General features: G+C 36.0%; 1 protein-coding gene across 4 annotated transcripts in view; it reads right to left on the bottom strand.

Moving 5' to 3' along the window:
- The window catches only part of ANO3 (anoctamin 3), a 452,178-nt gene that overhangs the window by 391,162 nt on the left and 34,313 nt on the right, over positions 1–26,703 (bottom strand). For 2 of the 4 annotated variants that reach the window (XM_070624552.1, XM_070624553.1), the window contains one exon: positions 17,800–17,899. The exons of the other annotated variants lie outside the window; for them this stretch is intronic. In XM_070624552.1, coding sequence (XP_070480653.1) covers positions 17,800–17,812 — 13 coding nt within the window. In that variant the 5' untranslated portion in view covers positions 17,813–17,899. The remainder of the gene's footprint in view (positions 1–17,799; positions 17,900–26,703) is intronic. 4 annotated transcript variants of the gene reach the window in all.

Genomic DNA, 26,703 nt, shown 5'->3' with positions numbered 1-26,703 from the left:
TCTCTGCGGTGCTAACTTTGTCATCAAGGCTTCATCACAGCAGTTCAGCTCTCCTTCTGCTCAATCCTGTTTCCCTCTGTTCCCTTCCATGGGCATTGATCCCAAGGGCATTCATTAATAAATAATAAATACCCTGTACCTATCTCAGTCTCAGGGATTACCTACCACAAGACAGAACTTGTGACAACTGATGCCAGGAATGGGATGAGAAAGCAGAAAATAATATTAGGTTTTAGTGCCAGATCAATCGCTGCCCAGTGGCAGTGAGCACTTTGTCCTTAAAGGAGCAGATGCAGCACTCCGGCACCATGTGGCAGACCAATTTTAAAACTTTTACCAAAAGTAAACTGAGATGCATACTGAACAAGTGAATGAACTAGCTAGTCTGAACAGATCAGGCATTTGAAAAGTATGTGGGTCACAGAAGTCATAAGGACTGAGTATTGCATTTGACATTTCACAACACCACGAACTAAATTAGTTTAGAATTGTACAAAAGCATCAGTTGAAAAGTAATCATGCCCTCTCTGCTAAGCCAGGCTACAAACCACATGTCTCAAGCTTAGAGTCAGGTCTAACACCTGTGAACTCAACAGGTTAAGACACATTGCACCTGAATTTTTGAAATGACAACTTATGTCTCCCTCAGGGAGCTCTTACCTGTGTTAAAGCCAGGTAAACAATAAGATTTTATAAGCAGGCTTATATTTTTAAACTCTTTTGCCAGTTTTCCTTTTTTTGGAGCTGACTTACCGAGAAAACTGAGCACAACTTCACTTGTGTGACCAGCAGGTTAAGAAATCAAAATCATTTTAAAAGGTTCATTATTGTATACAGTAATAGCAAAACATCTTCAACTCATTGGTTACACACAACTGGGACTGTCTGTTTGAATTGCTGTGCTGAGAAGGAGGATAAGGGATCAGAGGAAGAGAGAGGCATGAGTGGAGAGAGACTTTTGCCAGAAGCACATGGAAAACACAAGCGGAAGCATGCAAATCAAGAATCTTTCTTCATCGTATAGCTCAGGATGAATAAATGAAAGTTGAGAGCTTCTTATAAGACACAAGGGGAAGGAGCGTCTCAATATTGACTGCAGAAATGAATCATTGATTACTTCATCTCTGTTTTCTACAAATGGATTTAATTTCACAATATTTATCAACACCCTAATCATTTCAAGAAAAGAGTTAAAAATGTGTTCTCAACTATGACCAGTAGATGACAGTAGTACATAGATGATCCAGCCATGACTTTTATACTCCAAATGGAGGCAGGTGTCTGACGAAAATCACTGGAGTCATAAAATGAAATATACTAAATGCATGAGGCAATAGTAAATTTTTTTAGTAATATAGATTTTCATGATATTTTTCAGAGTGTAGGCTGAAGTTTTATAAATTGACATTTAAGGATGATATATTCAAGTTAGGTATGGTAAAATTCATTTAACTAAAATAAGATATGCCATGCTATTTATCTTGCCTTTTATTGAAATGTAATCGGCTAGCTTTGCCTACGTGACTTAAAGAAAAATTCATCTGATCAAGTGTTTAATATCTAAATAGGATAGTGTAGCAGGGCAACAATTTTGCGCCGTTTTATTAAAAGATTGAATATGGATATAAGGGGTTAATAAGAACTTTGCGGGGATTGTACATACTAGAGTGACCCAAGCAAAAACTGTTCCTTGGGGCACTAGAGCCAAGAGGTGAGAAATAGTTTTAGCAACATAAGAAATTAGGTTTGTCATTTCTCTGCTTAAAACCATCCAATGGCTTCTATTAATTTATAAGTAACTTGACATTATAAATGCAAGGCCTTTGGAGATCTGGTTCCTGCCCACTTCTCTTGCTTTATTGCCTGCTATTGTCCTATGTACACCCCATGCACCAGATGTAGAACATTATTTTCTATGCTTTGAACACATTGATTTCTTCTGTGCCTTTTTCCTTACTATGCATTATGCTTTCCATTGAGAATGCCTAGCCCTGTTCTCTGCAGGCTAATCCCTACTCATGGTTTAAAAGTCTCTACTCAGACTTCACCCCTCTTGAAAACTTTTCCTGACTCTCCAGAGGACAGTTCAATTGTCCCTCTACTGTGCTTCCATGTTGTTCTGTATAGGTCCCTCTTGAATTCTAAATCACAGCAAATTCTCATTGATGTTTACTTTTCTGATCACTTCATTAGACTACAGGCCTTAGAGAGTAGTAACTATTCATTCATTTGCCATTGTCATTCAACAAACATTTCAAAGTGCCCACTGCACGAAATCTACGAGGTATCAGGGGTCCATTTGTGCATCAAGCTACAGCCTAGTGGGGAAGACGAAGTAACCCAGACACAATTTTACTATAAGATAAGAAGCACAGGAAGTGGAAGTGCAATGCCTGGATATTCCTGGATAATCAACAATCCTCTCCTGAAAGAGTGACTTTTAAAAGTAGGTGGAGCCATAGCTATACGCTAGCTAAAACGGTGACTTGGAAGAGGTGAGACAAGTATTCCAGGCTTCATGAACAGAGTTTGCAAAATGGAAAAAGGCAGAAGGCAATCAAAGAACCAAACCAAATGCTAGCCAATAGGGATACAATATATTACATAAGGAGGGAGAAACAGCAAGAAATAATGAGGCCAGAGAAATAAGCAGAGAAGAAGATTCAAGATTCTGATTTCCACCCTGAAGACAATGAAAAATTTTTGAAAGGGTAGTGGCAAAAGAGGGACATAATCAGATTTACTTTTCAAAAAGAAGATTCTGACTCACTGTGTGGAATGACTTGAACAGGGACACAAATAGAAAAAGAGAGACCAGTTTAGAAGGCTTAATAACAAACTGGGAGTTAGATGGTTGACTTGTAAAAGTGAGAGCGATCTCAATGATAATAGAAATAAATGGGCAGTATGCAAGAACATTCAAGTAGAATTGACAGAGCTTGACTTTTGATTAGATATTGTGGCCATAAACATTGGTGAAGGGCGTTTCTTCTCTTAATTTCCATAGATTTTTACAGTGGCTGGTATATAGAGGAGACTTTCAAAAGTATTTTATGGATGAATGGATGAATAGGTAAATTAGTGAGTGAATGAAAATAAATGTATCTCTGGACTGAGCACTATTTAAGGTTACATTTGAAATCAACTTGGAATTTGCTTCCTCAACTTTGGGACAGTTTATTCTCTACCAGAAGGACAAAGGAACCCTGAGCTGATATTATCATCAGCACTTCGCAGTGATCTGACCTCATGAGACTTTGCCTAGCCTGTTTGGTTGGTGCTGGTGTATATGTGAAGGTAGCAAAATATGACAGTATGTGATGATGGCCTTTAGTTAAAGTCTGGATAAAAGCTTAGAGATCTAGGAGTCATTTAGAATTTCCACTGAAGATATCAACTCAGTATTGCAGTAGACAGCAGGCTTGAGGACACTGTGCCAAGAACAACCACACATGCTGGGATCTAATGAAATGAGATGACCAAGGGTGGGAAGGAGGAAGAGCAGAGGGTAAATGCCACATTATGGTCTATGTCATATGGAGAGAGTTTTGAAGAAGGTCAGAGTAGTGAAGTCAAATTAGTTTTCAAGCCTAAGAATTAAATGGAAGCCCAGGAATGAAAGACAACAAGAAATAGTTTAAATGGTCAGTTAGAAATTAGTGATGATTAAAGGCTAGAATGATTCAGGAAGATGGCTCAGGTTTTTACTTATAAAAGGATTGGCTACAGAACGTGCAGGGGATGTGAAAGACTGGGATGAAGGCACAGAACTGGGAAATCCAGGAAGTTCTGAAGCAAAGCCTCAGTGAGCAGAAGGCAAAATATTGGCTTCCAACATTGAGGGAAAACTGAATGGTCTCCAAAGTCTAAGGCTAGGACTGCAAGAGGTGTGCAGTGAGAGACTGACACAATACTGGCAACATAAGGGCTCACCACCAACTACTTGTAGAACACTGTTGTGTTCCAGGTACTGTATTGAGTGCTTTACATTTAGTATCTTATGAAATTATATGAGGAGGAAATATCTTCTCCAAGTAGAGGATGAGGAAATGGAGCATAATTAAGTGACGTGAACATTTTCAAGGTAACACAGGTAGTAAATGTGCACCCGGGATTTAAATCCATGCCTGCCAAACACACAGCCAATAACCCTAAGCCTACAGTCTACTGTTTTCGCAGAAAGAAGTCCAGGAACAGACATAAGACCCAGCCTATTTCTCACACAATCATGAGATGTTCATGCTGTGCCACATAGTATAAACCATCTCAAAAAAGTCAAGATACAAAAAAGTAGTCAAAGCGATGACATGGCTTGTGTGTAATGACAGAATAAAATCATGTTTCTCTTTTATTGAAGATATTCCCCATGCAAAAACAGATAATGAAGACCACAATTTGAGGTGCCTCACCATTAATGTGTTCCCGTGATTGCATGTCTTTGTAAAATTCATAAATGTCATAATGCATTAGGTCTGTCTGCTCCAAGTTCCTTCTGTCTTACCTCACCTTTTATCATGTGGGCCCTTGGAGCCTTGGAGTGATCATGAGTATTTTTGTGACCTAATAGGGAAAGTTAAAGTGGGAATGCATTTATTTTTGGTTTAGTGAGCTATAATTATGGGCTTGTTAGCCATACCTATGTAGAATTGTTATTGCTGACAGTCCCAGTGAAAAGATGGCTTTTCAAAGAGGAACATGCCTACCTTCTGCTGTATGAACTTACCTAGCTCCCTGGGATGAAGCTGTGAGGATAGTGATTATGATTGTGAAATGGAAGTGTCCTACATTGCTTCACTCCAGAAGTTTGTGCTTAGAGAAGGAGAAACAGTGTTTGAAATGTACCAACCCAGAAACATGTCTAAGAAATCATACCAAATCTTATAGACCATAAATAAAATATTTGAGAGAGAGATTTCCAAATTGGACATTAATCCCAAAAATTTACATGGCATTGCCAAAATTGTTCTGTAGCTGAAAACAACTTTTTTTTTAAATGAAAATAAGCTATTTCAACCAAGTATGAGATGAAATAATAAATTATTTTTAAAATTCTTGCTATAGAAAAAGTTATTATGAAATCAATGTCATATGAAGAGGTTATCAAAGAGGATGAAGCCAAAAATTATAGGGAAAAACCATGATAAAGAGTGCCAGGCAGTTAATTAATAAAAATAGCATGCTATTTTTTTGCAATCTGTGCTTTTGTGCAATTTGTCAGCATTGAAAAAAAGTGTAATTGTAGTAATTTACTTTTCTCACTCCAAATAAATGTTCCCTTTCTTACCAACTATTGTATATATAATTTTGTATTATTATTTTTTGAAAGGGCCCTGATGATTACGTAAGCTTCAGGGTCCACAAATCCTGGACCATTCCTTATTCTCAAGCCAGAAATAATTTCTCATTTGAGTTTTCTCTGAGACTTTTATGGTCTCTATCTTTTTCTGCCACTTACTCATTCTTGAATAAAGCTGAATTATTCTAGTTCACTGCCTACAAAATGCAAAATGTTATGCAGAGTTAAGAGGACATTTTAAGTACAGAATATTTTCTTCACATGACCACAGTAGTAATTTAATAAATGGGTTTTTTAAAATTTTGCTACAAAGATAACATGCCTTTTTCATGCTTAAAATAAAACCATAACCCAAAACAACAGCAGTGAGTGGCTTTCAACTATAATCAAAAGAATATGGACGTAACACTCAGGGTTCCTACTGGCCTCTGGGTATCTGGTTAGTGCCTTAGAAGAGACGATATCTTTTGTGTGTTTCACTTTCCTCAGCCACACAAACTGTATAATATTTAGCATTATCATATCTCAAAGAAAGAGTTCATAAAAAAACTAAGAGGTCCCAAGGAAAAGAGCTTTGTTTATTTTACCATAATAAAAACAAGACATGATTTCCTTTTGCACTGCTAGTTATTAGAGATTTCTACTCAAATAAAACAAACACCAAGTACAAGATGGAATGATTAAGTACGCTCAGATAACACAAGACTTTAATATAACTGTTTGAAGTTCCTCCCGACTTTCTAACTCATATTTACTTTAAAGTCCCCCATCTCACCATATCTTCTTTCCATGGGTTTAAGCATCTCCTAGAAAAGAATTTTTAGAATGCGTAGTGCTGGAGTTCTCAACTGGAGGCAATTTTACCACCATGAGACATCTGGCAATGCCCAGAGACATTTTTGTTTGCCACGACTGGTGGGGGTTCTACTGGCATCTAGTTGATTGAGGCCGGGGATGCTGCTAAATATCCTACAATGAGCACGACAGCCACTTGCAACAAAGAATTTTATGGCCCACAGTGCCAAGATTGAGAAACCCTGATCTAGCAGATGGCAAACACCCATAGTTCAAATTTAACATGACAACTTAGAATCAAGTTTTCAAATGATGACTGAAACTGTCACTTTTCAGGACACCAGTTCTTCCTTCTTCCTTTTAGTTTTGTTTTCACATAAAAATACATATGTGCCATTTTCTGGGGCTATCGGTTTATATATCTTTTTCCTTTTTTTAAAAAAATATCTTCTTTAATAGTCTGGAGCTCTACTTCTATTTCTCTTAAGAACTTTGCACATTTATTCACCTTGTATAAAAAATTCTTATTATTAATATCATCCTTTAGGCGAGTTCGTATCAGTATAGCTGTTTGGCAAATGAGAATTTGCAGTAACATGAACACTGGTGTGAAGCAGCCTTTGGGGATACCAAGGGTCAGGGGTGTGACTGAACATAGATAATATCTAGGAAAAAAGTGAAGAAGCAGAGAAGTGCCCTGGGAGTGTAAGTATAAAAATTTAAATTAAAATGTTCTTGGTCAAACAAAAGTAAGAATTATTATGGGAAAATACAGAAGAGAAAACTTCAAGAGATTATACATTTAAAACAGAAAATAGAGAAGAAACAATCAGTCAAGGGTGCTAGACAGCTCCAGGAAAAGGCCATCTTATTATTAATATTATTAGGCGTGCCTACAGTGTCATTGCACTGGTCTTTCTTCTTTCCAAGGTCAGCACTCAGAACTGGCTGCAACAGGCAGTCATAGTCTGATATGTTTGGCATAAAGTGAAACCAGGATCACTGTTCCTCAAGAAAGATTCTGTATTTCTGTTAATATGCACCATAAAGAATGCTACCTCACTTACTGAAAATTAATGAATACTTAAATTTCAGAAATGTTCAACCTGTTGAAGAGGGAGTTCCCTATAGTGTAGGATAGCTGAAGCCTACAGCCATGGCTGTGCCCAGATTTGCCTGTCCACAGTTAATGTCCATAATAATCACACTCGTCATGATGGAGATGACATTCTCCACTTAACATTCCAGTCCACGCATGAACACAGACACCTACCCACCCCAACTCCAATCATTCAGACAGAAACACACACACACACACACACAAAACAAACACCCTGCTAGTGACTAAGGATTTTTAAAAAATGTTAAAATGTTAAAAAAAGTAATAAATATATAGAGATAATTCGAGTTTAAATTTGCATTTATATCTCAAATACTTTTCAAATACTTTTCGAGTATGTACTATAACCCAGATTTTGTCCCAAGCACTTAGCAAATATTAACTAATTTGACTTTACAACATACCTATAAATAGGTACTACTATTATCCTAATATAGATGGAGAAACTGAGACACAAGAGGCTTTGAAAACTGCCCAAGGTCAACTAGTTGGTAAAAGATGGGCTTCAGATTCTAATCAGGTTGTCTGTGTCCAGACTCTACGATGTCTCACTATGATATCCCAATCTTTACTTTGTGGTCCACCTAACTCCCATAAGAAAGCACTTCACGTGGCAGAGGCTGTTTTTACCCCATTTGTTGGTAAGACATGTAGACATTCAGACTCCTTGAAATTCAGGCAGAGAGAAAGAGAGAGAGAGAGATTTTAAATCCCCCCCACCTGAATCCAGGCACTGCTCCAAAGTTTTCATTGGCTGTCTGTAACCTAGACATAGACATTCTATCTTTTGCAAAAATTAACTCAGATGGATCACGGAACTACATGTAAAATACAAAACCATAAAGCTTCTAGTAGATAGTATAGGAGACTATATGATCATGAGTTTGGTGAGGAGTTTTTAGATACAACACCAAAAATGCCATTCCTGGAAGAAAAAGCTGATAAGTTGGACTGTATTAAAATTAAAACTCTTGCTCTGAGAAAGACACTGTTAAGAGGAGGAAAAGATAAGCCACAGATTGGGAGAAAATATTTGCAAAACAAATATCTAATAAAGGACTTGTATACAAATTATAGAAATAACCCTTCACTCTGCAATAAGAAAACTAAAAACACAACTCAAAGCTGGGCAAAAGATCTGAACAGACAATTTCTCAAAGAAGATGTTTAGGTGTCAAATAAACATATGCGAGATGTTCCACACCTTGTCATTAGAGAGTTGTAAATTAAAACAATTTAATACCCTTACACACCTATTAAAATGGAGGAAATTAAAAAAGAAAAATACAAATTGCAGAGCAACACAAACTCTCATTCATTGCTGATGGGAATGCAGAATGGTACAGTTTGGAAGATAGTCTGACTATTTCTCTCAAAGTTAAACATAATCTTACCATACAATCCAGGGATCATGCTCTTAGGCACTTAAACTCATTGAAAATTTATGTCTACATGAAAACTTGCATGTGAAAATTATAGTAGCTTTAATCATAATCACCCCAAACTGAAAGCATTCAATATGTCCTTCAATAAGTGAATGTTAAACAGACTTTGATACATTCATACAATGGAATACTATTTAGCCATGAAATGATAAAAGCTATCAAGCCACAGAAAGACATGGATAAACCTTAAATGCATATTGGTAAATGAAAGAAGCCAATCTGAAAAGGCTGCATACAATATGATTCCAAATTATATGACATTCTCTAAATGGAAAAACTATGGAGATGGCAAAAAAGATCAGTGGTTGCTATGTCTTGAGGTGAGGGGAGGTTAATGGGTGGAGCACAGTGAACAATTATCGATCATATTACAATAAGGAATACATGACACTACATATGTGTTTAAACACAGAACTTTGTGACACAAAGAGCAAACCCTAATATATGTAAATTAAAAAAAATTCTTTTAAGTGGTCAGGGTATTTCAGGATAGAAGGCAGAATGTGACAAAGCCATCTACATGTATTGTATGTACATGTATGAAACGACGTAACTGAAGGAAGTGGGGGAAAACATTGCTGTCTTAAGTAAGTTTGGAAATGAAGGGAATCTGTAAGACTAAAAGCAAGAGGTTGTATATAAATACAGTACTCCAACTGATAAAGTTCTTTTTGATGACGGAATGAGTTAACAATTCTAACACTATGCATGTATACTAGAATTGAGAAATACATACATAAATGAGTGGTAGATAGTGAAAAATAAGTTTCTCATTGTTAAGAGTAGGATGTCACAGATAAATGAGGGAGGAGGCTATAATGATCCACATGGTAATAGATTAGAGTTCAGATACATCAGCAATGAACTCATGTTCACCTTAATATAGATAGTTACACATAGAAATTTTTATAAACAGATGTATATATATGTGTTATCATATACACATGCATTTCATTGTTCATCCAGCTGAGAGAACCTAAAAGCAATGATATTACAGTACTAATAAGGATACTTAAAGCCCAGATCTTGTTGTCTAACACCATTCTTCAATAAAATGAACCAGAGGTTTTAAAGAAATGGCTCACTGTAGGACTGGGGAAGAGAACATACAAGGTGAACCTGGAATATCTTGTGTTGTCCAAAAGTAAGGAGTATTTTCATAAGGAAAAAACCCCTCATGTTGGTGGTACACCAAAGTGACACAAGAGACAACTAAAACAGTCCCAAACGGCCAAAGCTGGAACAACCTGAGCAAGAAAATAAAGAAAGTAACATTTTATTAAAAGCCAAAGTATAAAATGGGTTTACATGTGTCCATACTGATAAAAATAAATGAATAGCTAAACACATGGGGGGAAACAGACAAATCTCCCGTGAAGAATAATACCAAAAGATTTATCTAGATACCATTCCCTTAAGGAGATGGAACATAACACCCTACCCCTTAAGTGTGGGCTGTACATAGTAAGTTCCTCCTAAAGAGTACAGAATGGTAAAGAGAAAAATAAGAGAACTTTTATAATGGAGAAGCCTGACAAACACTACTTCAGCCAGTTGATAAAGGTTAATTTCAACAGTGATAAGTCATGTTGATAGTATGAACCTTTGATGTGAGGTGATAAAAATGGCATTTTACTTTTGGGTCTTTACCCCAAGAACACACAATCCCAGTCTAAACATGAGATAAGTATAAGACAAATACAAATTGAGGGACTTTCTACAAAACACCTGACCAGTACTCAAAACTGTAAGGATCATCAAAAACAAGGAAAGTTTGTAAAACTGTCACAGCTAAGAGGAGCCTAAGGAAACTGCCAAAAAAAGTACTGTGAGGTTCTGAAACAACAGAATGAGATTCTGAAACAAAAAAAGGGCAATATGTAAAAACTAAGAAAATTTCAGTAAAGCATGGAATTTAGTAAATAATAGTATATCAATTGGTTTATTAAAATTGTACAAATGCACCATAGTAATGCAACATGTTAGTAATAGGGGAAACCAGGTGTGGCGTATGTGGAAACTCTCTGTACTATTTCCTGAATTTTTCTGTAAATCGAAATCTATTTAAAAAAATTTATTTAAAGTGTTATTTTGAGAAGGAGAAGGAAAAGGAGGAAATGAGTAGAGGATGGAGTATAAAGAAGAATCAAACTATTTCCAAGATTGTGACCCTGGATTTAGCTGCAAATGTCCAAATACTGTTAGTTAATAGTGATGCCATCAATGTTGTTCTTGTTGTTATTGTTACATTGTGGAACGTTTTTGCCAGAATCCAAGCCTAACTTTGAATCAATAATTCTCCATTGGAAAGGAAATAATGAAGCATGACAGTCGTAAACTCATGGAAACTGGAAGGTGCCAGCCTATTTTACAACTACCATCACTGCCCACCTTTAGCCTCCAAAAGTAAAAAAGAAAAAAGTGAATTTTGTTAGTTATATTCATAAATATACATACATATTTATACGTTTTTTACATAGGTGATGTTTGTAACTTGGCTTTCTTTATTTTGCCAATTTAAGACAGGGATGTAGTACAGTCTATTGAAATTTTTATTTCAAGGAACAAGTATTTGTTTGGAAATAAGTGTGCTGGTATAACATGAAAGGTTATATACATGAAAATTACCTTTCAAAACTCTCCTTTATTACCAAAAGCTTTGCAAAATTAAAACTACTTTTAATTTTAATTTTAATATTCAGAAAAGATACCTAAAATTATTTTGCTTTTTAAAAGCCATATATGGATAAACCAAATTACATTCCGGATTCAGAAATATAATTAAATTAGCAGTAGTCCAAGTAGTAATCAAATCAAGAAATATTTAAATGTAATGTACTTCGAAGAGAGAGAGAGATGCAAATTTGCATGAATAAAGACTGAATCTTTGAAATAGACCTTTTTCATACATTTCAAGTCTACAAACATTTTCATCAAATCTTTATTAATTTGCACATCAATCAAAATATATCATTTAGTTATTTTATAAAAAGCAGAAAACTTATTTTTCCTTAGGTTCCCCTTGAGATTAGCTTTATCGTTAAAAGGAAGAATACTCTTAAGACTGTTTTCCACATAGCAGCCCCTGATAATTCCAGGCTGATGTCATCCTTAGTGTTTGCAATCTCAGCATTAGATCCTCTTTCCATATGGTTCCTGTGATATCCTAAGCAAAATTCTCATTGGCCCCGTTTGGCCACATGTAAATCTAGGAAAGGACAATTACCCCCAAGTGGATTATGTGCTCTGATTGGACAGATCTAACGGATGTTCATCAGGATAGTACTGAAAGTTCCCTTATCAAAATCAGCACTCAATGATTTACTAGTTTATAGGGAGACTTCTTATTGTGTGGAAATAGTCTTGATTAGGTCTGGATAGGACAGGCATTTGCCTCTACATTTCCCCACTGCCTCATTTGCCCTTCCTCCACTTTTAGCGCTTTTGTAAACTTTTTAACTTTTCTTCAAAATCCAACTCTTTTCACTTACTTCCCCAAATTTCTTCAAACCACAGAAACAAAAGTGAACTTTTCCTCTGAATTATGAATGCATGCTATTCATGATACTTTACATAGAGATACTCAGAAGATATTTTGAATAAGTGCACAAATTATGCGGGAAAGAATAAACTGTTGTTCTCATCAGATGTTGAATAAAAGTGCAAAATTAGCTTATGTGACCTTATTTGTCTTAACATCATCACTGAGAAATATCTAATTGCAGCTATTGAAAATTTAGTTGAATAAGCATAAGCTTAAAAATTTGGTTACATAAGAGAAGAAGGCGGAATTGTATATTGCATATAACAACCATTAAATTAGTGCTGATTAATATAAAGGGGCTTACTGTATACTTTTGATATTCTCAGACGTATTGGAAAATGGTTGGATGGAGGTAGATGTGCGTCTAGGAAGAATGGCATCAGAATACTGGCTTGGGGAAATGTATGTAGCTACATATATTTGAAAGCTTTAATTTGAATTAGGATGCTATTCTAGTGTATATGATACGACAGGACTAGATGTTTACGTGTGTGTATGTGTGTAGGGGCATGGACACACATATGGAAGATGAATAAGAAGACAAAGAAGATAAATGAAAAGGGGCAACATTTATGTAACTGCTATTTCAACAATTCTAACCACTAATTCTGAGCTGAATATAACATAATACTCATGTTTTTAGCTGCTGCTATTACTAGAATACAAAAAACTTAAAAGTTTACATTATTTCTCTCTAAGTTTTATGCTCAATTAAGCAGCCTTTAGTTAGTAAAAACAAAAAAAACAAAAAAATGTCTGATCCAAGACTTACTTAACTTTCAGACTACCTAGTATGTAGCAGAGATTTTTTTTTTCAAGAGAGAAGTTGTCAAGGAGGAATGATGAGAGATTAGAAGTGCATCTGACCAGCATGTTTGACCACAAGAAGATTTAAATTTAGCAAAGAAGAGGGATATACAAAACCAACATCAATAAATTCACTCTTTCTAGTCAGGAGGAAGCTATTATTTATTGGTTGAGGCAATGGTTTATGAATTCATTTATTATACTTATTTATTAGTTGTCATCACATTCATATAGGATAAATTAATATTATTCACAGTAAAATGTTTGTAGGACTTGACCAATTCATATCAAATTAGGGAGTAAGTGGAGAGTTGCTTGACAAACAGGGTCCTCAATTCTCAATTGCAAAAAAATGAGTAGAAAATAAATCAACTTCCCCTAAAAGAAATCACTGTTATTACTAGGGGCAATTCATTAACTATGATATACAATCTTATAGAAATTATATTATAATCTTAAATTTTGTATGATTTTTCATACATGAGGCCTTGGAAAAGAGGGCTCAAGTTATAATTAGGATCTAAAAGTCTAATACTTTCCAGAAACCAGTGGGGTCTACAGAGAAGGCAAAATTGTCTTTTCCTGATTTCAACAGAAAAAAATAAATACCCAACCTTTGTGCACACAACTTACATTTCACTTCTGACACACCTACTCCTTCTAGTATTTGTTTTTAGATAATTCCTGAATGCATGTGCAGTGGTTTGGTGAGTGGGGTCATATCTGCTGTCTCTGCCCTAACAGGGAAAGTTAATCATGGTAAGGTGCCCCTGAATTAGGACTTTGTTAGAATAGCGTGTTACTATCATCGAGCGTTTAGTGTTTGGGGAGTATGAGCACAAAAGATTTATCTAAAGAATATTTTAATCCCTGAAGATTGATCCTCTTTCTTGACAAATGTGGAAATGTTTGAAAATCACTCATGAGAAAGGTTAGTTGGATTTTAGGTGCCCTTGGTATGGGAAACTTCTGAACTGGCTAGTCCAGTTGTTAAAGGCTTTTTACCTTAGACTTCTAAAGAATATTTTTAGTCCAATTCATCCATCCCAAGGCCCACTGCAAGCTTTGTTTGTTTGTCTGTTTGTTTGCATAGACCATAGACATTTCACACACGAACTTCAAAGTCAGCTCATGACCTTGTCAAGAATATAATAACTTCTCTATAAAATACGAAAAGAATCCACTGATGCACTAAAATTAAATTTATTCTCCAGTTTTGATAAAGCAAAACCAAAGGTCTTTATACAAAGTTAGATGCATCTGGTATTGAATGCCATTAAATTTCTATTATTACTATTAATATTATGATTACTATTACTACTAAACCACATTAGTTTGTTATTTATTATGCTTTTAAATATAAACTTTTTAAACAGTTTACCCGGCATTTTTGTACCAATTAGCTCACATTGATCGTATCAAAGCTATGCCCATTATATACCTAAACCAAGCCTGGCTCCAGTGGTTATTTATCTTGTCTGGAGTTAGAAAGCTACTAAGGGACAGAGCCCATACTGGAATCTAGTTCTTCCAACTCCAATTTCAGTGTCTTTTCTTGTATAACATGGATTTCTTCCTACTCTAATCCCTTACGAGACTCTGATGTCTGAGGAAAATTCAAATTGAGGATGAAGAGCAAGCTGGAGTCACACCAACACTCAGATCCCCACCTTCTCCTCTCGTTTCCTCACCTCTACAATGGGAACAACTGCCCAGAATGTCCTTGAATAGTCAGAAGAAACAAGCAGATTAGAAAAGGAGATCCTTTGAAGCAAAGGGTTAGAATACAAATTAAAGGTCTCACATATTCTTTAGATGCAATAAAATAAAACAATTTTTTTTTCTTTTTAAAGATTGGCACCTGAGGTAACATCTGCTGCCGATCTTCTTTTTTATCTTCTTCTTCTTCTCCCCGAAGCCCCCCAGTACACAGTTGTATATTCTAGTTGTGAGTGCCTCTGGTTGTGCTATGTGGGACACCATCTCAGCATGGCTTGATGAGTGGTGCCATGTCTGCGCCCGGGATCCGAGCTGGTGAAACCTTGGGCCACCAAAGTGGAGCACAAAAACTTAGCCACTTGGCCACGGGGACGGCCCCATAAAACAAATTTAATGAATTGGAAAACTGAAAATACAAGACAAAAGTGAAACTACCTTGATACCCTTTTGTTCTGGCCACTGTGTCCCAATGCTGCTGCTTCATTCAGATCCAGACAAGGATGTGCTAACTGCTTTGATTTTTAAAAAATATACCTATGTGTATACAACTCAATAAATATTTGTGTAAAACTAAAAACATTAATCAAAACAGTCTTTAAACAGGTGCTTTGGACACCTTAGGACTTTTTTTTTTCCTTCAATGAAGGCTAACAAGAACTTCATACTATAGGGAAATATTTTGAGTTTTGAAATTAATTTTCATATGTCATAAATCATTCAATTCACTGTAGTTAAATGATCTACAGAGTTGTGCCTTCTCTGTGGGGAGCCTCCTTTTTCAATGCACAGCAAACAAAGTGTTAAAGACTTGGTATTATATGTCTTTAGTCATACATACCATTTGAAAGGATTGTGACGTCACTAGCTCATAGAGATTTCAGTGTGACCGATTATGAAGTATATTACTAAAAATAAAATGCCCTATGGTCACTTTTACTAGTTCTTCATTTTACTGACCTTGTTGTAATCTACTGTAGGCATTAAGAGCAAATTAACCATCTTCGTATCCCACCCTGCTGTACCACTTACAAACTGTGTGGTCCTTGGCAACCTGCTTAACATCTCTGTGGCTCAGTTGTTTCTTCTCTGTTAATTATAGTAAGTTCTTCACTGAGCCACTTTGATGAGTAAAGAAATTAAATTATAAAAAGCATGTAGAACAATGTCTGATACTGAGAAAGTACTTAATAAATGTATTGTTATTATTCAAGCTGAAGAAACTTTGGAGGAGCAGAGAATTTGAAGGCACTTGTTCATGTAAATGGTTGGTAGAGAGAGGTATGTAGATTTAAACCCATATCTTAACACTTAATGAAGCAATTAGGCTATAGGTACAGAAGAGTGGTATTGCTGAGCTTTTTCTTTCAAATTTCTAAAGGTAATAGAAAAAAAAAACAATACCTTAGAATATTAACTATGCATTTAACTCTGATTTATCGCAAACCATTTATATATTTAAAAATAAGCTATAATTTTTTAAAACCTTTAATCCTTATAAGATGATTCCTCTGGGTACATTTCCTATTAATTTGACTTTATTTTGGAAATTTACTATAACCAACTGAAACAGCGCAGTTTTTAAATTAGCAAAGCAAAAATATGGTATCACGCTAAAATGCTCCTTTCCTATGTTAATTTATCTGCTTAATGCCCAACTTTATGTTTCAATGCACATAATTCCCCAGCATGTCAAAACCTCAGTACAACTATTCCCTAAACAAGAACAATAACTCACTACCAACCTTGAGCTAGATCATTTTGATTGAGAATAGTCTAATTAATTTGTCCTTATACACATTTTTCTTTTCAGTCTCTGAAACAGCTTTGTACCAGGAACATAAAATCATCTTCATTTGTCAATAATAATTATGCTGATGTCCTCTATAAACCACCTTGTCTTTCCCTTGGAGATATTAGTTTATGTTAAGACATAAGCTAAAATTTTCTGATACTTGCCAGGGAAGAAATAGAGTTGATGTTATTTTGATAGAAGTAGTAAAAATGGACATAAAGATAATAAGAGTTTACTCAGAAACATAAACCAAGTTTATTAATGAATACTAGATATCTGATTCCTTTCAGAAAAAGAATTCTAACTATGCAGTACATCTAATAATATAATATTTGCATTTGGAGATGGATGGATTGAATCAGGTATTATGTTAGGAAATCAGGGAAAGGTGAATGTTGACTGCAAGCCAGATGGTCCACCATAGGCAAGATTCAAGTAATATAAACTGGAAGCACAAATTGGTAATTTAGAAATTAAAAAAATATTACATCCATATAAGCCTGTTTAAATAGTTCCAAATTACTAATTAAACCAAATTTCCTAATGTTCAATCAAATTACGTTTCATAACATCTTCACCTCAATCAGAAATAGCTTAAGCTTAAATTTCTATGATATATTCAATATAAAACCAAACAATAAAAGTTGAACCGTAACTGGGAAACAAGAATACACTATTAGATATCAATATTTCTTGCTCTCTCTGCCTTTTTCATATATGGAAGTACCTCTCTTTTTCTTAAAGGCATTTGGATTTTCCTTTAACATGTAAAAGAACAGAAATTACTAGCAGAGAACACACATGAAGCTTACGCCTTAGCTTGGGACTTAGACAATGACTTCTTCACCGTGGATTGGTACCTTTGATTCAACTGCCATTTGACTTGGAAATACGACTACACAATTTAATGTCTATGGGAATGACTGGGTCCTATGACTAAAGACTGGTATATTCAAAACAACTTGGTAGTTAAGCCACTAAACTCCTCAGCTTGTCAGAGGAATCTTCAGGAATATAGAGCCTTTCCTTCCTTGAGAGTGACTGCTCCAGCTGATGCTGACCAAACACCAAAATATCCATCGTTCACATATGACCTCTTGGTCCCAAATCAGTGTCTATTTTGTCAGCAGCCTCCTTGCTCAAACATTTCAGAACTGAGCAGGGTAGGGTTGACCTTTAAAGTTAGACACAGCCAGATTTATAGCTGAGTTCTGCCATTTGAAGGAATAATGAGCTCCACATCAATTTACACATCTGTAAAGTAAGGATAATAATACTTACCTCTCAGAGCCATTACGAGTATTAAATGAGCTGTAGAACATCTAACAGGATGGAAATGAGATTTGTCCTGTTTTTTTCAGTTTTGAAAGAGGCCCCAAAGCTGGAAACAATAGGTAAAAATTACTCCCACGTTCCAAAGAAAGATGCTAAGCATATTTATAGATTATAAAGCACATGACTGCTTTCCTTAGCACATCTGTCAGTGCCAGTCCAAACATGAGAGAGGCCAAGAGATTAATAGGGAAGACAACATGAAGACTGCTGCACAGAGGAGAAGCATTTGCACACCTCCCCCGTGAGCGTCACCTTGGTCTCAAACTAAACGGTGGCAGATTTCAGAAAACTCCAGAGAGTAACTGTGACTGCATGGGGAAGATGGGCTTGTCCCACACACATGAGTTAAAACAAGGAAAGGTTCTTAGGGCTTCAAGAGACTAGAGTGATAAGTGATAAATGCCTTCTCAGGAAAAACTCACCTACGTTTCCTAGAGTTTCCATGGCACTGAAATCGATGCCTTAGTTTTTCCTGGAAAATTCTGAAGACTACATGTGCTGGAGATGTCCCTGAGGACAAAGCAAAGAGAGAAAACTGGAGTGTAGGTACTTAGCTGCTTGCCCTACTGGAATGTGTTGGGTGGAATATTATTGTGCTATCCTGTGGGCTAGGTAAATACTTAGGAAAGTAACTGAGCCCCAGACACCTTGAAAGAGACCTGCCTGAGAAGAATGTCTGCCCAGGTGAGAAAAACTTTATAAGAAAAGGTCTGTGTGAGGTGCAAGTTCTGAGGAGGCATTATAAAATGTCAGCAGGGGACTGCAACCAACCTCCCACGGAATGTGAAGTAGAACTCTAGAGGAGGTGTGGATGTTGGGATTAGAAGGAGTCTCCAGAAAATCCCCAAAAGACTATTCCACAAGAAATGAGAGAGAGAGAGAGACAGAGAGACTGGGTTTGCATTTGGGCAATTAGAGGTCAGGTTACAGTAATACTAGTCAGGTAATATGTTTATGCATCCTCCTCCCACCATCTACCAGCTCTGGAAGAGCTCATGTATCATAAAAACTGGGAGAGGAGCAGAAAAGCAAGGTGAAGGAACTGAACAAAAGGCCATACCCCTTTCCTCCTCTTCCCCACTGCTGTTGTTCTGCTGTTCTCAGTCCTGAGAAAATGTCTTAGTCCATTGGTCTGCTGTAACAAAAATTCCATAAACTGAGTGGCTTATAAACAATATACATTTATTTCTCCTAGTTCTGGAGGCTGGGACGTCCAAAATCCTGGTGCCAGCAGTTTAGTGTCAGGTGAGGATCCACTTCCTAAATGGTCATCTTTTCACGATGTCCTCACGTAAAGGAACGGGAAAGGGAACTCTCTGGAGCCTCTTTTTGTATTTTTTCATTTTCCCCTGTTTATTTATATATTTTTTATAGCAGTAACATTGGATTATAATGCTATATAACTTTCAGGTGTACATCATAATATATTTCGATTTCTGGTAGATTACATCATGTTCACCACCCAAAGACTAATCATAATCCATCACCACACATGTGTGCCTAATCACCCCTTTTGCCCTCCTCCCTCCCGCCTTCTCCTCTGGTAACCACCGATCCAATCTCTGTATCTATGAGTTTGTCATTGTTTTTATCTTCTACTTATAAGTGAGATCATATGGTATTTGACTTTCTTCCTCTGACTTATTTCACTTAGCATAATACCCTCAAGGTCCATCCATGTTGTCACAAATGGCCAGATACCATCATTTCTTATGGCTGAGTAGTATTCCATTGCATGTATATACCACATCTTCCTCATCCATTCATCCCTTGATGGGCACCTAGGTTGCTTCCAAGTCTTGGCTATTGTGAATAACGCTGTGATGAACATAGGGGTGCAGGTATTTTTATGCCTTTGTGTTTTCAAGTTCTTTGGATAAATTCCCAGGAGTGGAATAGCTGCATCATATGGTATTTCTATTCTTAATTTTCTGAGGAAACTCCATACTTCTTTCCACAGTGGCTGCACCATTTTGCCCTCCCACCAGCAGTGTATGAGGGTTCCCTTCTCTCCACACCCTCTCCAACATTTGTTGTTTCCTGTCTGTTAATTATAGTCATTCTGATGGGAGTGAGGTGATACCTCATTGTAGTTTTGATTTGCATTTCCCTGATAGCTAACGATGTTGAACATCTTTTCATGTGCCTGTTGACCATCCGTATATCTTCTTTGGAGAGACTTCTGTTCAGATCTTTTGCCCATTTTTTAATTGGATTGTTGTTTTTTTTTGTTGTTGAGACTTATGGGTTCTTTGTATATTTTGGATATTAACCCCTTATCTGATACATGGTTTGCCAATATCTTCTCCCAATTGTTAGGCTGTCTTTTCGTTTTGTTGATGGTTTCCTTTGCTGTGCAGAAGCTTTTTAGTTTGCTGTAGTTCCATTTGTTCATTTTTTCTTTTGTTTCCCTTGCCCAGTCAGACGTGGTACTTGAAAATACGCTGCTAAGACCGATGTCAAACAGCATACTGCCTATGTTTTCTTCTAAAAGTTTCACTGTTTCAGGTCTTACATTCAAGTCTTTAATCCATTTTGAGTTGATTTTTGTGCAAGGTGTAAAGTAATGGTCTACTTTCATTCTTTTGCACGTGGCTGTCCAGTTTTCCCAAAACTGTTCATTGAAGAGGGTTTTCTTTCTCCATTGTATGCTCTTGGCTCCCTTGTCAAAAATTAGCTGTCCATAGATATGTGGGGTTTATTTCTGGGCTCTCTATTCTGGTCCATTGATCTATGTGTCTGTTTTTGTGCCAGTACCATGCTGTTTTGGTTACTATGGCTTTGTAGTATATTTTGAAATCAGGGAGTGTGATACCTCCAGCTTTGTTCTTTTTCCTCAGGATTCTTTTGGCTGTTCAAGGTCTTTTGTTGTTCCACATAAATTTTCGGATTCTTTGTTCTATTTCTGTGAAAAATGTTGTTGGAACTTTAATAAGGATTGCAATGAATCTATAGATTGCTTTAGGAAGTATGGGTATTTTAACTGTGTTAATTCTGCCAATCCAAGAGCATGGAATATCTCTCCATTTCTTTGTGTCTTCTTCAATTTCTTTCAACAATGTTTTATAGTTTTTGGTGGAGATCTTTCACCTCTTAGGTTAAGTTTATTCCTAGGTATTTTATTCTTTTTGTTGCAATTGTAAATGAAATTGTCTTCTTAATTTCTCTTTCTGCTACTTCATTGTTAGTGTATAGAAATGCAACTGATTTTTGTATGTTGATTTTGTATCCTGGGGCCTCTTTTATAAGGTCACTAATTCCATTTACAGGTCTTCAACCTCGTGACATAATCACTTCCTGAGGGATCCATCTCCTAATAGCATTACATTGGGGGTTAGGATTTTAACATATGAATTTGGAGGGGACAGAAACATTGAATCTGTAGCAGAAGGTAAGGTGAATGAAACTTTGAATTTCATGAAAGGTTGAAGATTTTATATCACATTATTTTCTGAACTTTTTAATATTTGAAAACTTGACTCTTATAAACCTGAATGTGATTGGCAAAAGCAGCATAATCAGCCTGTGTTATTGTTCAAGAGCAAGGAAGGGAGATTTCACAGATTAATGTATAGAAATCTTAGCATAGTAACCAGAAAAAAAATACATATACATTCTTAAAGGGTATTCTATAGTCTAAAATTTCCTTTGATATGCCTTGGCAAAGATGTGACGTGATGCGTTTGTGCATGCATCTGAATTTGTATGTGTATGTGTGTGTGTATGCGTCTCTTCCTTTGTCCTACTCTATACCCTAGGAGGGTGGGAGTTAGCTAGAGTTAATCCATACTCCAGAATCAGTTACTACCGGTTCTTCACCTATTATTATCTGCAGCCAATATCAATGCTTTATCAATTAAAACAATGGATATTAGATATGATTTTCCATTGGTGAAAACAGTGATGCTTAAAACATGTAGCTTATGTAGAAGCAGCATAGAGGCATTCTTGCCTTTACATAACAGGGTATAGAAATCTGAGAACCCATATCCCAGATTTTTTAAGAATTGTTTCCTAGATTTAAATTCTAAACAGTTCTGTTTTACAGCTGTTAATTCAGAGGCTTCTTGGGTGCCTGACTTCAATTAGGTGAATCTTGCTCTTAGAATTCTGTTGCATTGTCTCAAGTAAATCTTTGGCTCAAGGCACTATCAGAGCACCTAAAAAGATTAGCCCTAGGACTTCATCAAGCTTACAGACTTGGAATGACTATTTTTCACTAGTCTGTTAATAGTGTGTGTGTGTGTGTGTGTGTGTGTGGCAATATGTGTTGATTTCATTATAAATTGGTAACAAGGGGGAGACACTGTCTACACCCACCTGTTTGGAAGCTCTTTAATTATTAAAAAACTCAAGAATTGTGTTTGACCAACCTGAAATATTTTTACTAAGACAATTAGCCTTCATTTTGAGACCAAAGAAAATATCTTTTCTTCTTTTGGAACTATCAATAGCATAGTTCAGATCATGTCACTAACCTGCTTAAATGCCAGCAGTGGCTTGTCTTTACTGAAAGAACAAAGGCTAAGCTGCTTGTTTTAACATTCAAATCCCATTACAAATTGACCCAGTTTAACCTTCTTATCTTCCAATCTCTGTCTCACACAACCCACAGTCCAGCTACTTTATTACTCATTTAACAACTATGTGTTGAACAGCTACCAAGTGCTAGCTATATGTTTTGTTAGGTAAATCAGAAATGTTCCCTGCTTGGAAGAACAGAGTCTGATGAAAGGAGTTAGCCTAAGAGACTCATAAAAAAATAGTCTACCAAATATATGAACAACATTTTAGAAATTCAGAGGAATGATTGAATATCTCTGGTGGTTTTGGGGATGGCTTTAAAGCCTGATTTTGATTTCTCAGCTATAGGTTGCTTTTTCATGCCATTCTGTGGTTGGCCATGATGTTCCCTTCACCTGGACTAACTTTCCCCCTCATACTTCAATTTTCTGGAAAAATTCTACTCATAAGAGTCTATTCAAATGTCTCCTCCATTGAGTACTTTCTTTGCAGCTTCCTTCCTAGCTCTCTGTCAGAATTTATCACTCCCTCCACTGTGTTTCCACAAAACAGGATTCATAAATTTGCTCTAGCACTAATCATGTTGCATTTTAATAGAAGTTTTAAGTAGCTATCTTCACACTAAACTATGCACAATTTGTTTCATTGATCAAGATCCATCATGTAAGACTCTAAAAAGTGATTTTGTGAAAAAACAAATTAATGAATGGCATTCTGGAAATAAATATACCTTAGAAGACTATTTAAGGTCAGTTAGAAATTCTGGATAAGCTGCTAATAAGAAATTTTAGTTGCTGACTGTCTTACCTTCGACCCTCCTAGTTATATGTAGGTTAAATGTTAATGCTAAGGAAGATGATATCTTGAATCCAATCTCCAAGAGATCAGTTTGCTTCATTCTGTTTCAATGTCAGCTGCATCCCAAACTGTAAATGACCTTTTCATAAATGAATATAAAGATATCAATAGACTATAAGCATAAATGAGAGTGTTCTGTCTAAAATTAGCATAACTCAATAGGGTTTAACTAACTAGTGGGCAACTTTTCATTAGCTAAACTGTATGTTAAGACCTGGAAGACTCTGAGGGAGAGTAATAAAAATGTAACCTCATGTACCGATTCTGTAAGTGACAAACTGAGACCCAGAGATATTCAATGTTTTATTTACATAGTTTGAATATACAAATCATTGTTCCTTCAAATAACTTACAGTTTCATTGAATGAAACATATTATTCCACAATCATAGCGTTCATGAACTTCATATTCATGGTTTCTACATTCTTGGCCACATTGAAAATCTAAAGTATGATTCACTTGTGATTTCTTGACTCACAAAGTTGAATAGTATGAGTCACTTAGTTTTTGATCAAAGCCAGCATCAGCTCATAAAATGACACTTTTTTCGTCTTTCCTCCATTCGTCATTTAAGTAAATAATAACTCTTGAAAGGTCATATATGCAAATATTTCTTTTGCAACATTGGCCCTGGCAAAAGGCAGAATAAAAGTCCAACTGAAGAAACTGGTTAGAGGAAAAAATAAAGTCAAGAGATATAATAAATCCTTGGTTCTTGGCCTGGATATAATAGTTTTAGATACTCTCATGAATGAATTGTCAAATTCAGTGTTAATCTGTCACTCAAACATAATCTACAATATGGTGCATATGGGGATAAGAAAAAGTATTTCTTAAACTGTTGCAATGAGTTCTCTAGTTAAGGTAATATTTTTATAATATAGATGATAAAATGCTGGTGAAAATTTAAAAGCTGGCAAGCATGGGCAGTGGGCACATAGTGTTATAAATGTGACTTTTGTTGACATTGTGATTGAGGGAGAATTTACCTGCTTTGGTAAATATTTCTGCAGTTTTTATTTGGAAATCTTTGAAAATCTAAAATATATGACTTACAAATGCCAGGCATCAACTCTCAAAAAGTTAAGAAATAAATGAGGGCAAAAATGTATATTCAATAAAGATTTAAGATTTTTGTGGAGTAGTGTTAGTCAAGAAAAGTTAAAGAAGAATATGTTTTGAATCATGCACTAATTCAGTAAATTTTTTCAAGTTTCTTTTGTATACAAAAGTTGAAATAGCCCCCAGTGATTCAAAACAAAACAAAACAAAACAAAATGCCATGATCAAGAGGTCAATCCTTCTCTAGGAATCATACTATCTTAGCACTGTGTAATTCCCCTTTTTGTGACTCTCCAAGTATATCACATAGGTAATCATTTGTTTATTAGCCATCTTCTATAGCTTCCCTAGTTCTTCCTTTGGCTAAAACATATCACATCTTTAATGATCAATTACCTGTCAGTTCAATAATTCACACAGAGAATAAATGTATCTTGTTCAGCACCAAATCCCCAAAGCTTCACACAATGTGGCAGAGAAACAGGTGCTAAATATTATAAAGTGAATTACAATAAGCTACAATATGAGAGATACAAATAAGTAAACATATCATTGTGCTATGTGCTAAAGATTATGATGGATTGACCAACTACCAAGCTGCGTCAAAAAAAATTTCACAGAGGAAAGAAATATTTGAGAGAAATTTTGAAGAAAAGGTAAGAGCTTTCCAAGGCAAGGAGCAGAGGGGGAGAATATTTCCAATAGTACCAAACTATAAAGAGCAACATAAATCCTGATATAAACTGGTTTAAGGAGACATAATGAACTTAATTTAACTGAGCTCTGGATTCAGACCAGCTTCAGTTAGAGTTTGATGTGTACTCAAACATTATGGAAATATCCATCTCCTGGTTCCACTTCCTCTGGGTTTTCTCCATTGTGAGGCTCTACAGAGTCCCTGACAACACCAGGCTCTCTCACGATTGCTTCATGTCTTAATTCCAGCCTCATATCTTTTCCCCAAGCCCAGAAGGTAAGCCTAGCATTCCTAATTGAAATCCTAAAGTTCACTCTGATTGGACAAGCTTAGTCTCTCTTCTAAATCAGTAAGATACTCCACGGTCATAAACCAGTCAGACAAACTCCCAGAGAGTACAGTTTTATCTACTAACATCGTGATTAGAATGTGGCAAAGAAAAGTTTCATAAAAGAAACTTGGCTAACAGTTTCCATAAAGGAGGGGAAAACATGCACTGCTGCAATTGTTACATACCACAATGGCCAATGTAGACCTTATGTATTTAGTCCTAAAAACATCCTCTGAAAAAACTCAGTTTCCTCATATAAGGAAGATAAAACCCATTGACATTTTCTCCTAAGGTAACCCGAAAATACAGAAATGTAGGAAGTCATTAATATCAACAACTTCTATGGCCATATATTCCCAGAGTGTAGAAGAATCTTTGGCACAGTTCCTAACCAGATGGTTAAATGTGACATCTCTCAGTGGTTATGCAAGTATAAATTTATGCCTAGGACCCATCTCTGCATGAAATGAAAAACAGGAACATGAAAGACCAGCATGGATTCCACCCTGAAATAGAACTGCATCCAATAGGCTAGGCCAATCTAAGACCCTTGGAGGAATTTCTGTAAACAGCCTAAGATTAGCCACTTCCTCCTCCTCCCTACAAATTAAATAAAAATTTCTTTTTAATGGGAGGAAGAGAAAATCTCAATGTCACCTTGGGGACACATTAAACTTCTATATGAGGCTGAGTTTTCATCTATTTTAGCTGCAAAGGATACAGAGTCAGGAACCTTGAGAGCAGAGGTTAAGGCCAGAGTTTGCGGGACTTCTGTGAGTTAAGAATGACTGTCTGGCTGTGGGCCCAGCCTAATGTTACCAGACCTTGACTAGAATAAAAGAGGAAAGCTAAAATGGGTCTCCCACAAATAGTAAGGTGTCTACCAATTGTACTGGCCAAATGCTATTAATTTAGCATTTAAGGTTACTAATCCGTCTATACTTATCTTCCATTACTCTACAACATGGATCTTCCACTATAGCCAAGCCAGCGTTTTTATGTCATTTTCCTACTCAAAACTGAAAATTTATCACCACATCTACCATTGAGAACTCTTCCTGTTGTAAGTGATAGAAGAGTCAAATCAAATGAGCAACAGCCAATAAAGAATTCATTGGACAAAAAATTGAAACACTTGGAAGGAAGGCTGACTTCACTCACTGCTTGAATTAGGGACACAAACTATACCATCAAAGAGAAGAAAAGGGATTAGTTCCCCAAGAAAAATCCAGAGTATCCATACTGGAAGAAAGAGGTATGTATGCACGGGTGGCAAAAATTAAACGAGCAAACACATGCATACATGGCACAGAAATGAACACTTCATGACAGTATATTCTTATGGCCAATCTATGTCATTCCATTCCCCAGGAATGCC

The sequence above is a fragment of the Equus przewalskii genome, chromosome 6, assembly GCF_037783145.1.
Source record: "Equus przewalskii isolate Varuska chromosome 6, EquPr2, whole genome shotgun sequence".
Lineage (NCBI taxonomy): Eukaryota > Metazoa > Chordata > Mammalia > Perissodactyla > Equidae > Equus > Equus przewalskii.
Note: the sequence above shows the minus strand (reverse complement) of the source record. Positions and strands in the feature narration are given on the sequence as shown.